At 37.7% G+C, this 11,928-nt stretch overlaps 1 protein-coding gene across 1 annotated transcript; it reads left to right on the plus strand.

The window, feature by feature from the left end:
* The first annotated feature begins 2,137 nt into the window (after nt 1-2,137).
* XKR9 (XK related 9) lies at nt 2,138-11,707 on the plus strand. Its single transcript, XM_041413044.1, has 3 exons — nt 2,138-2,466; nt 9,725-9,948; nt 11,064-11,707. The coding sequence occupies exons 1-3, from the start codon at nt 2,168-2,170 to the stop codon at nt 11,705-11,707; spliced, it is 1,167 nt and encodes a 388-aa protein (XP_041268978.1). The 5' UTR covers nt 2,138-2,167.
* The last annotated feature ends 221 nt before the right edge of the window (nt 11,708-11,928 follow it).

Here is an 11,928-nt window from a genome sequence, read left to right on the forward strand (position 1 = left end):
TTTCTCATATTCAGATGTAGCTCCCTGTGTTTAGGTTTGTGCCCATTGCCCATTGTCCCATTGCTGGGCATCACCTGGCCTTAAGATTTCGTGTTCATTGTTAAGATCCCCTCTCAGTAGTTTCTTCTCCAGCTTGAACAGAACCAACTCCCTCAGCCTGTCCTCACGAGAGAGATCTTCCGGTCTCCCAAATATCTTTGTAACCCTTTGCTGGACCCTCTCCAGTAATTCCTTGTCTTTATTGAACTGGGGATCTCAGAACTGGACACAGTACCCCAGATCCAGCCTTACCAGAGTAGAGGGAGAGAATAGCCACCCTTGACCCTCTGGCCACACTGGTCATAGTGCACTCCACAATGCCATTTGCCTTCTTGGCCACACAGAGACATTGCTGGCTCATGGTTAACTTGTCTTTTTGTGTTTGTAAACACAGAGTCCAATTTATGATGGACTTTGTACTGAAGTCCACTTCCCAGAATCTAACTGTGAGTTGGATATAAATCGCATTAATGATTTGCAGGAGATTAGTGGTATTTTATTGAGAGAATAGGAAAGAACAGCGAAAGGATTCCAGCTATCCCAGCTGCAAGATTGCCTGATCTTTCTGACTTCTTCTGGGCCGGGACAGGAAACCTAAGTAGGAGATAGAATGAGAGGCTAGAAATAGCTAAGGCCTAGATCCAAAAAAGTAATCTATACACTCATCACCTTTTCAGGCTGTTATGTTCCCATACAATTTCATTAGGAAATTAGGAACTTAAGTTCTCTTTTTTGGGTTTGTATCTAGGTCACAGTGAGGATGAGCCCAGTCAACCCAAGCAAAGAACAGTCATTGTCTTTGTTTATGGGTTATTAACCAATTATCTCATTTCATTCCTCTGTGGCAGTGTGCCTGAACTCACAAAATCCAAAGGGACCTGCCTCCACATGCCCTTTCCCTGCTCCAAGTTCCCTGGTGCAGCTGTTATCCATGTATTGTCTGGAGCTGTTTGGCACTGGCACCAGCCCAGCCTTGGCATGTCCTGCATCCCATCCTTTGCATTTGCTGCCAGCAGCTTTTTCCTAAGATATGTAAATGAAGTAAAGGGACTTTGTAATTTTGAGTTTATAGCTTTGCAAAGGTGAATGAGAAGAAGAATGTACTGCCTTATAGCTTTTCTGTTTCACCTGGCAAATACCACAGATCTACAGAGGAAAGACATGTAAGGACTACCCAAGAGGTCAGAAGAACCCTTGCAGTGTTGGACAATGTAAAATGTAGTTCTTACTACAAATTAATTATATTTGCAGTGAGCTATGTGGTTTAATCATGTATGTGTAGCTACACACAGCTTAGAAGACATTTCTTAAAGATGTATACACTGGTCTAGGTGTGGCTCCTTACAGGCCACTTTAACAGGAGAGCTGCAATCTTATTTAGCACTTTCCTACTGCATGTGGAAAACCAAGCAAGAATGATAAAAACACTGGACATATGCACACAAATGCAGTAACACAGTTGGAAGCTGCCTAATAATGTTTATTCTGATACCATGGTGTGTGCTCAAGACAAAAGTTTTCTCAACATTTTGTGCTGTGCACAGTAAAGGAGAAGAGTTCAGAAATTAAGAAATTTCTGGGAAGGAATCAATCTTTTTTCCATAAGCTGCTTTAAAAAACTGCTTTTTTCTTAGTGTTTTGCAACTCTTAGGAATTATTTCAACAGCTGTTTGAGTGGAGAGTCACTGTTTGGGAGAATGGGTGACCTCAGCAGGTTCAGAAATGCAGTTCTCTTGGGCTGATTGTTCACTGATATCTCAGCACGTTCTGTGTTTTGTACTTGCATGTTCAAATGGTCACGAGAATTGCTGTAGGATATTTTAAATGATGAAGATATTGTTACTGCTAATCTTCCTTTTTTCTTCTTCTTTTTAGGAATCAGTAATGAAGAACGACTCCATCAATTAAAAAGACATTTTACATTTATCTTTTCCAGAATAGATGTGTATTTTAGAAGTTAATTTAATATTTAAATCAAGAGCATGGAAAAATGCAAGTCTCTTTGCCATAATAAAAATGGATAACCCAACTTTCCTTTGTACGAAGCAATATGAGAAGATGGTATTGTCAGGAAAAAGACTCCATTGTAGGAAAGCATTTAAATTCCTCTACATTAAGTGAGGAGAGAATGACAACAGTGGCAGTTTCACACATGATGAAATTTACTAAGCAGAATTTCTTTTTTTTAGTTGGTGGAATGATGATTTATGTAGTTGATATTGGAGTGGACTTCTGGGTAGCTAGTAGATATTTCTGTCAAGGACAATATTCCTGGAGTATATTGATACTCTGTTTTAGAGGTTTTTCATCAATAATAACTCAGATATTTAGTTATGAGTGGTTTAAAAACGACTGGGAAGGTACTGATACTGGGAAGCTGAAACTGGTTTTTCTAGTTCATCTCTTTCACTGTGGAATTTTTATAAGGTAAGCACATTTAAGCATTTATTTTAAATTGAGAAATCATGATGCTTTAGGACAGTTATTAAGAAGTGCTTAGTATGGCTTCAGGGACAAAAGCAATTCTGGCCTTAACAATTACTGCTCCCTGAGAACAAATGGCTTTTTGTGGTAAGTTTTGTCAGGTTTTGATGGACATGTAGTTCTTCCATATAACTGTAAGTAATGATTTTTATCATTCATAACCCTACTCTGTTTGATGAATCAGCCATTTGATGAGGCATACATAATAAAAATTATTGCTTTGAAATATACTACTATCATAACTGATAAATATGAGTTTTCAAAGTGATGTTATGCACAGTAAGCATCTGAGACAGCTGAAGAAGTAATGTTTCAACCTGGGTGTCTAACCATATGTAGAAAACTCACCAAGATTCAGAAGAGAAATGAATAGCTGAATAGTTACTGAGGATATTTGCAGCAGTATTCCCTCAGGGACTGACTTAAAGGTGATAGGAAACTTTGTTTGCTTAGTGGATTACCCTGACTTTAAAGCAATACACAAAACTCTTGGATTTGCCTGAACTCATACTCTTCCCAGTGAATACCTCTTACCATTAATGTCTATAATTTTGAATCTTCTTTCCCAGAATTAGCTCCATATTCTCTGAATGGCTTATTATCTAATAAACATTGTTTTGTCCTTTACTTTGACAGTGTTGTCAACTTGATTGCTTGTTCTCTATTGCACAAATGGTATTTTCTTCAGTGCTAGTACTTATGCTTGGAAAATTTCCAAGATGTTACGTATAAGTTACAAAGTTCTTTCAGCCACTCCTCACAACTCAGCAGTGTGGTAATGCATACTGTAAAGTGTAAGCTGGTAACAGCAAGCTGGCATCTGGGCTTGTACCTTTGTGATTATTACATACTTTTATTGTATGTATTTTATTTAGGTGTATCAAGGAACAACTCCCTCCTGTCCTCTCCCTTAGTCATCTAATTTATGTAGTTAATTTAGACAATGAGTCTCTCAGGTTCATCTGTGCAGTAAATGGATAAAAATAGACTCTGTCGAGTCAGGTCACACTTGTTAAGGTGAGATTCTCCAGAAGGTCATTTGGGGCAGAAAGTCATATTCTTCATTCAAAGAGGAAAATGAGGGCCTAGCCATTACACAAGATATAGTCAGTGAAGTCTGGAGGCTTGAAATCATACGATGTGAATAAACCTTATCTAATTATCTTTTTTCATTTTTTCCTCTTTCTTTCCTTCTTCCTCCTTTCATTTCCTTTTAAACCCCCTGCTCCTTCTTTGGGCTTAGATTCCTAGAACGTTTTGGTTTGGAAGGGACCTTAAAAATCAGTTCATTCCAACCTCCCTGCCATGGGTAGAGATAACTTCTACTTGACCAGGTTGATCAAAGCCCCATCCAACATGGCCTTGAACACTTCCAGGGATAGGGCATCCACAGTTTTTCTGGGAAACCTGTGCATCACCACCCTAACAGGAAAGAGTTTCATCCTGATATCTTTTCTTAGCCTACTGTCTCAGTTTGAAGCCATTCCCTCTTGTCGTATCACTCCATACTCTTGTACAAAGTCCTTCTTCAGCTTTCTTCTAGGCTCCCTTTAGGTACTGGAACTGGTGGCTTACAAACTAGTACCCTTTGGGAACTGGAGGTTTGTACAGTGCACAGAACAATGGGAATCAGTCTGGTTTTGCTAACACACTGTCAATGCTAAGTAATAAATATGCAAATCATGTTGCTATATATAGATGTATATACATACATACAATATATATAAAATCAGAGGCAAACAAAATTAAAAATATTTCTTATCTAAGAAGGCTTTAGTTTCTTTGTTGGAAAGAGTGTGTACCTGCAATTGTATTTTATATGAAATAGTGTGCTCTGCAAGGAGACAAAATTAAGTTAAATATGTACATTACAACTATGCTGACTACAATTGTATTTAGCCTCACCCATTTAAATGGCTCACACAGATGTTTGTAAATTGAGAACAGTCGTGACATAATAGACAACATTAAGACAATAACATTGTCATGGAATGTGGGGAAATGGGACATTTCCTTAGGGCACCATATGAGTTTTGGAGCTGTCCGATGTGTAGCAGTGTACTTCATCAGCCTAGGACACCTGTGGGAGACTAAACATTAGCAATTCATAACCTTTGCTGTCAGAATAGGTCACATAGGCAGCAGTCATGATACTGGTATCTGCTGTTGTGGTTCTTGATGCTTAAAGGGAGCTCAGAATGCCGTGCAATTTTGAATAGAAGCAGAAGAAAAAGAATTTTGCATATTTGTAAAAACTAATTCTAGATCCATGAGACATCAGAGTAAATGTGAGTGCTTTGCTGAACCTGGGGTTATTTCATTACATATTTCTAAAAGGCAGTGAGAAAAATTCAGAGCCAACCTAGGTGATGGCTGCAGGGTAGGCCCTGTTCTGAAGCAGTACCAGCCGGCAGCAATGAGCACACCTGTGGAAAAAGGAACTCCTCTGCTTAGTGACTCTGGAAAAGGAACTCCTCCGCTTAGTGACAGAGCTCTGGGAGGAGGTGAGCAGGTTGAGGAGTATCAGGGACAGAGAGACACCCATGCAGACTGCTAGAATCACACTCTGCCTTTCCCAGACTGCCTCACAAGCAGGCAGGCAGGCAGGATGCATGAGATGGATGATTCCTTGCCCACTCTTCACCTGGCTGAGCACAGTGACTTAAGGCTGGGGGCAATGACAACAAGTTCCTGCCCAGTGCAGCAGGTGTGCCTACCCCACCTTCACAGGTGCCCTGGCATAACAGGTTTGAGGCTCTGCAAGTGGGACTGAACCATAACAAGGATGTTGGGCCATCTGGCTAGGAGATGTCACTAAGGTTAAGTCACCAAACACCCTGTGTCAAACTCTTACTGCTCTCTACAAATGAAAGCAGGCTGTTGTCAGGTGGGGGTCAGTCTCTTCTCTCAATGAACAAGTGACAGAAGCTTGGCCCCTGCTTGCACTGGGAAAGTTTGGATTGGATATTAGGAAAATTTTATGGTGTTACACTGAACTGGCCCTTTGCCATCAGATTTTCATAGTGGGCACAAAAGATACTGTGAATGGACTGAAAAGTAGGAAATGATACGTAATTTGTGAAAGAGACAGAGAAAAAATTGATGTTAAACCCGTTGTTGGCTCTTTTTAAAGGTACCTTGGGTACCTGCATTGGAACAGGTATCCAAGGAAGTGGGTGAGTCTCCATCTCTGGAGATACTTAAAAGACATATAGATGTGGCACTTAGGGACATGGTTTAGTAGTGGACTTGATAGTGCTAGAGCAGTAGTTGTTCTCAATGATATTAAAGATCTTTTCCAATCTAAATGATTCTGTGATTCTATGTGTTTGATCACATTTTCTTAATATAAATATACTGACCTAAATATTGATTTAGTTGTATTTGTTTCATGGATTTAGTCCAAGTATTTTGATACTTAGAAGGTGAAATTTACCATGCAGCAGAGAGCAATTTTCCTTTGATATGGATTTGTACAATGCTGAAAGCTGTGACTTCATGACCAGAGTTTTGACAGGACAATCAGTATTGCCAGGCCACTTGCACCCTGCCTATATGAATTTCTAAATGGCACCCAAATATTTATCGGTGTAGTTTGATGAGATGGGATGTGCAGTATAATGCTGGGATTGTCTTACAAAGTCAGTGGAAATTGGAAGGGAAGCATGTGATATGGAAATGTTGGCAAGGCCTCTTGCTTGTCACATGTGAAGGCTGTGAAGCAACAAAACAAAATAGCTGTCACCCCTGTGAATTCCCAGCCAGAGACAAAGCCTTCCTAATTTTACAGGATCAAACTTCATCACTTGTGAAATGATGATGAACATCTAGGAACATCTCAAGAACAGAGAGACAATGGAGCTGTGTTTTCATGTTTACAACAAATAGGAGCCCTGTCATCTGTGTTCTCTACAAAGAAACACTACAAAGGCAGAAACCCTTTTTTTTCTGTCCTGTCAAAGTGAATGATATTTAGAAACACTGGTAATTCTTTACCATTCACATATGACAATTCCAGTTGCAAAGGAATTGTGGGTTTTTTACTCTGTTGGCTTCCAAGTAGCTTACCTACCTTGAAATAATGAAAAACATATTTTCTTTAGTGAATTTATAGGGAGAAAAAGTAAATGGTAAACCTGCATTTATCTGTATTATTGACATAACCATTTCACATTCCATTTAGGATGTACCTCTATCTAAAATACATAATTAATCCAATAATTTTAATTAATGTATTTTTATTACAGTTGTAGTACCTTTTAAAAAGACTTTTTACAGTTTATGAATATTGAAGCACAGAACTTCTATAGCAATAGATATATTATAGGAAAGTAGATTAGAGGAGTATAGCTATAATAGTTTCAGAGCAGGCACAGGGTTTAACTGAGCTGTGGGCATGATAAAGGAGAAAATTTAAACCTGACCTATCCTTTAGTATGGACTGAACTTTACCCTAGGCTAGGAAAGTACTTCAACAATAGGTCTAAAAGTTGGCTATGAGCCCTTCCTAAAAGGTCATATTACATGCCAAATGGACAGACGAGAAAGACAGTGTAAGTACAAAATACTCTTAAAATATGAAAAATTGTCACAGTGAACTTACAGTAAGTGACATAAGCATGTGGAGCTCAGAGAACGCCACCCTGCTTAATACATAATCAAAGGGCAGTAGAAGTATTTGGAGTTTACTAAAAAAAAAAAAAGTATTCTGTCAAGTGTTCCAAGTCAGAAGTGGACTAATCAAAACTACTACAACTAGTGACATAGCATATAATCTTATAACAACCTAATATACCTAATATAGGTATTATTGTATGTAAACCTAGTATACAGTGCTCAGGAGGAATGTGCTTTGAAACCTGACAAGCGACTTCAGGTATGCATCCAGCTGAAACATTCCTTTTAGGACATTTCTTGCCTTGCATATCACCTGCCATCTCGTCCGTGAGCTCTGCAGCTTGAAATTTGTGCAGATGGTTTCCACTTCTTGTTGCTTGGACAAACACAGGGTCTGGTGGGTAAGTCCATGGACAACTAGCAGATCAGTCTACCCAATTGTTTTTTCTTGAAAACATTGCAAATTTTCCAGATTTTTACATCTCAGATGCAAGAACCAGATGTTTTGGAATACTAATTGTTTTATAAACATAAAAAAGCATTAGATGCTTTGCCAAACAGTTCAGTTCTTTGCTTATGAGTTCAGGGAACAATAAGATAAATACACAAAACCATAAAAATAAAAATGAGTTTCCTTTGGGAGTAAATAATGGATCCAGAGCAAGCTCATGGACTGAGTCGCAGGGATGCAGTCTATGAAAGGAAAGGCTCTTGAGTAGTAACGAAGCTGCTCCACACCTACTCCTATTGTTGCAATTCTCACTTGTATGGTCAACAGACCTTAACATACCAGGGAATAAGTCATGAATCCTCTAGCATGCCCTTAACTCAGGAACTGACAATCCTGGCTGTCTTGCTTGTGGTTGTGGAAGAGAGCCCTACACTGCCTTCCCTGTGGTCAAAGGATTTGGTCTTTAAAGGTGGTAAAGGTGTTAAACTTTTAACCTCTGGAGGAGCCAGGGATTCTTCCTAGCTCCCTTAGTAAGGAGAAGAGTCCTGTGCTCCAGAGTTACATTGGGAGGAGACGACCCTGTGAGATCTGGCTGGCTGATGATCTGCTGCTCTCTGTTCTCTACATACAGGAAATGCAAGACACAGGTTTCATCAGGCCCGTGGTGTGTGTGATCCTGTGGATGGCCAGGGAATTAGAAAGCTGCACTCCAGCATGAATCTTGAAGTTATCTCAGATGCTGTCTTAGGGAATGTAAATAGGAGGCAAGTTAAGGCACAGGGCCTTGCCTTTCTCAGCTTGTGTATTAGTGGTCTTGTACAACTGTCTGAGAGAACCAAGTGTTGGCCTGTGGTGTTCTGCTTAGTTTCTCAAGAAAATAGATCCAAATGAATGATGAAACTGTCATTATTTATTTATTGAATTCGTTTCTCTTTTGATGAGGAAAGGCTCTAGTAGTGTTTGCAAGGCTAGAAAGATTGGCTGAATAACAGTGAGTTTTCTGTAAAAGAGACTACTTAAGTTGTCCTTGCCTGCTGGTTGTAATCAAAACGTGTTCATTGGAGAAGAATCTTAGAAGCTGAAAACATCTGGGAAGTAAATAGACAGAAATAGGTTTGGAAGTGATGTCTGAAGGTTGCTATGATAAAAATCCTGTTTATGGACAAACACATGGATTTATATACCTATAAAGCCAAGAAGTTAGTATAAATGAAATTCTAACAGTTGATTCCAAGAATCATTATTATCTAGATCTATTTATTACAGAAAAAGAAGGAATTCTATGCTTAAAAAAATCTTCAGTAATAATAGTAATAGTAATAATAATAATAATAATAATGTTAAAATTATCACATAGATATTTTTTCATTCCTATCCCTTTTTTCAAGCCATCCCTTATCATCCTATGCTTGTGCTTTTCTACACTGTGTCCTATCTCTCCACATCTCAGGACCTCTGCTATAATAGCAAGACTAGATTTCTCTATCCTACATCATCATGTATGTAATAAATACCTCATTTGATAGTGTATCAACAGGCAGTGTATCTGCCTGTTACTGTTACCTATATAAAACTATGACTATGGCACAAAGATGAAAAGAAAAGGTAAAACTTTGATTTCAGTATTTTCCGAAATATAAGACTTCCTGATTATTTAGAAAGTAACAATGTAGTAGGTGTTCTTAAAAGTGTGTTTTATGTTTGCAATTCATCAGGTACTATCCTTGGGGCTTATGGATCTATATTCTACTTACATAGATGTGGAAGTTCACAGCTGGATATTCATTAATACCCTGAAAAGGATGCAAAGAAAGTGAATGAGTGTCTCAAAGAGAGATTGAGGAGAGATGCTAAGTGAATTTTCAGAAAGGCAGTAATTTAAAGAAATAAGAAACTAACAAAATTAAGCTTGTAGTCTTTATTTAAACTAATGACAAGTCTCATTCTGTTTTATTAATTTTCTTATTGCATGGTATTGCTGGGCTTAAACGATTCTCTGATATCCCTGATACCAGACAGATATCAGACAAAATTTTATCTGATAAGAAGATGGAAAAAGTTGTAAGGCTGTATCATTTTATTGAGTTGTTTTTCTAAAAAGCGCTGTCTAATCAAGTGTCCTTTTTAAAATAGGTATTGGTTTGCTTTGAAATACGGCTGCCAAGCTGCATTTAAACAATCAAGTAGCAGAGGTGCATCAGAAGCAGACCCTTCCAACTTCATTCAAAAACAAGCTATTGATGCAGTGACTGATATTAACATGCTCAGGGTGTTCAAGACTTTTCTTGAGACCACACCACAACTTTTTCTTCAGATTTACATCCTCATGGAACATGGCAAAACTCATTTCTATCAATGTAAGTCTGTCTTTTTCCTTCTGTTGCAAGTTGAGTATCTTACCTAGAAATATAACTTATGACTGGATAACATTTTAAACATACCTTGGAAAACATGCTTTCCACATTAATTAGAATTTCTGTCTAGTAGATGGTCCATTCTGTTAAATCAATGAGAAGGAAGTTTTCACTATAAAAATGAGAAGTCATATATAAATACTGTGCATCAGAAATATAAAAGTCATAATAGCTAATAAAACCATAATAATGCATCTCTTGAAAAATAAGCTCTTGAATACAATTAGCATGTAATTTGCAGAGCAGTTTGTTATGTGTGGTTTTGATTACAGATTCTTTTAAAACTGCTAGCTAGGCATTTGGAAGTCAGTAACATAATTAAAGCATCTCTGCGAGCTGCCACTACCGTCACCCGTGTTACAGGTGAGGGGCAGAGTCAAAACTAATTCTAAGGATATGTCAGTATTGTAGAATGCAACATGGTGAAGAGATACTGGTTCAACTATCAGAAGTAAGACAGCAGCTGTACCATTTCCAGCTCTAAAATGAGCAGAATTATTGGCAGGACATTGACTTATTCAGGGTTGGAATTTATCTAAACAAATGGGGATACCTGCATTGATGTTTAGTATTCCTTCAAAGTCCATGGAGTCAAAATTTACTCAGGGAAATGGATCAGGCAAATCTCACCTTGGATATGACCATGTGAAAGATCAAGTGTTAGTTATAGATTTCTGCATTCTAGACACAGCAGACTCACACATATTGGTTGCTGAAACTTAAATTTTTATGGTCTATTTGCAATGTTTTGGGAGTTTCTAAATCACCTGTGTATGGAGATGGCAGATATGACATGCAGCTTAGACAAGGCCAGTAAGGACCAGGGGCTGGGCAGGATAACATAAGAGTACCAAACAGCATCAGATGCCTAAATTGAAATAACTAAAGTGAGCCTTAAAATTAGGGTGACTTGCTTTGGAGCAGAGAGTAAATACAAAACTGGGTTAAAGAAAGTGTTAGGAAAGCATGACATTTTCTAAACTTTCATTCAGCAATCATAATATAAAATAGTGTATCTTTTTCTTTGATGTAACATTTTTTTCTTGTGTTTCGTTTAGATGCTGCCATTATGATGTCTTTTTGTGGTATCTCCTTATCAATGGTTGATTATCAGATATCACTAAGAAAATCTCTGCCTGAAAAAGATGAATTTCATGTGCTTTCCAAGTTTATGTATCTCTTCTATAAATTGCTTACCATCACTTCTTGGATACTCAGTATTTCGTTGATTACTCTACTCAGTGTCAGAATTTCTGTAATTCTGCTGATATTTCTTTGGATTTGTGGCTTCACTTGGACTTTGAAACAACATACAACATTTTGCAAGTCTAAAAAGATGGAATATCTGTACAGAACTGTAGTTGGAATCATTTTAATTTTTTCATTTTTTAACATAAAGGGGAGAAGAACAAAAGTTTGCATTTCTATTTATTATGCTACTCACACTGTAGTGACTCTAGGTATTTTGTTTGTATATATGTTCTGGAAACCTTTCATTATCAAAGAAATATGTTTTACAATTGTAAGCATCTTAACTATTTTGAGTCTGGTGTTAGGTATTATTTTTCTTGTTGTTTATTACAGCTGTTTTCATCCCACTACTTATTGCAGACCTCAGGCATCATCAGATGAAGTTGATGGAGTGGCAGGGCAAAAAGTAAGAGTGAAAACTGGTAGATTTCAGAATTTCTTAATGCAATGAACATTACAGGTTTTGGGGTGTTGTTTTTTTTTTTTTTTTTTTTTTTTTTTTTTTTTGTTTGTTTGTTTGTTTGTTTGTTTGGTTTGGTTATTTTTGTGGCCTTAATAGCAAATTCTTGCTGGACAGTGTGTTTCTCTGTCATTTTTACTTATGTATCATCACTGAGGAGTACATAGTGGACCACAATTGTTGGCTTTGAATAACTATTTGTTTTCCATGAT

This window comes from Onychostruthus taczanowskii, unplaced genomic scaffold, assembly GCF_017590055.1.
Source record: "Onychostruthus taczanowskii isolate IOZ18803 unplaced genomic scaffold, ASM1759005v1 scaffold4, whole genome shotgun sequence".
Taxonomy (NCBI): domain Eukaryota; kingdom Metazoa; phylum Chordata; class Aves; order Passeriformes; family Passeridae; genus Onychostruthus; species Onychostruthus taczanowskii.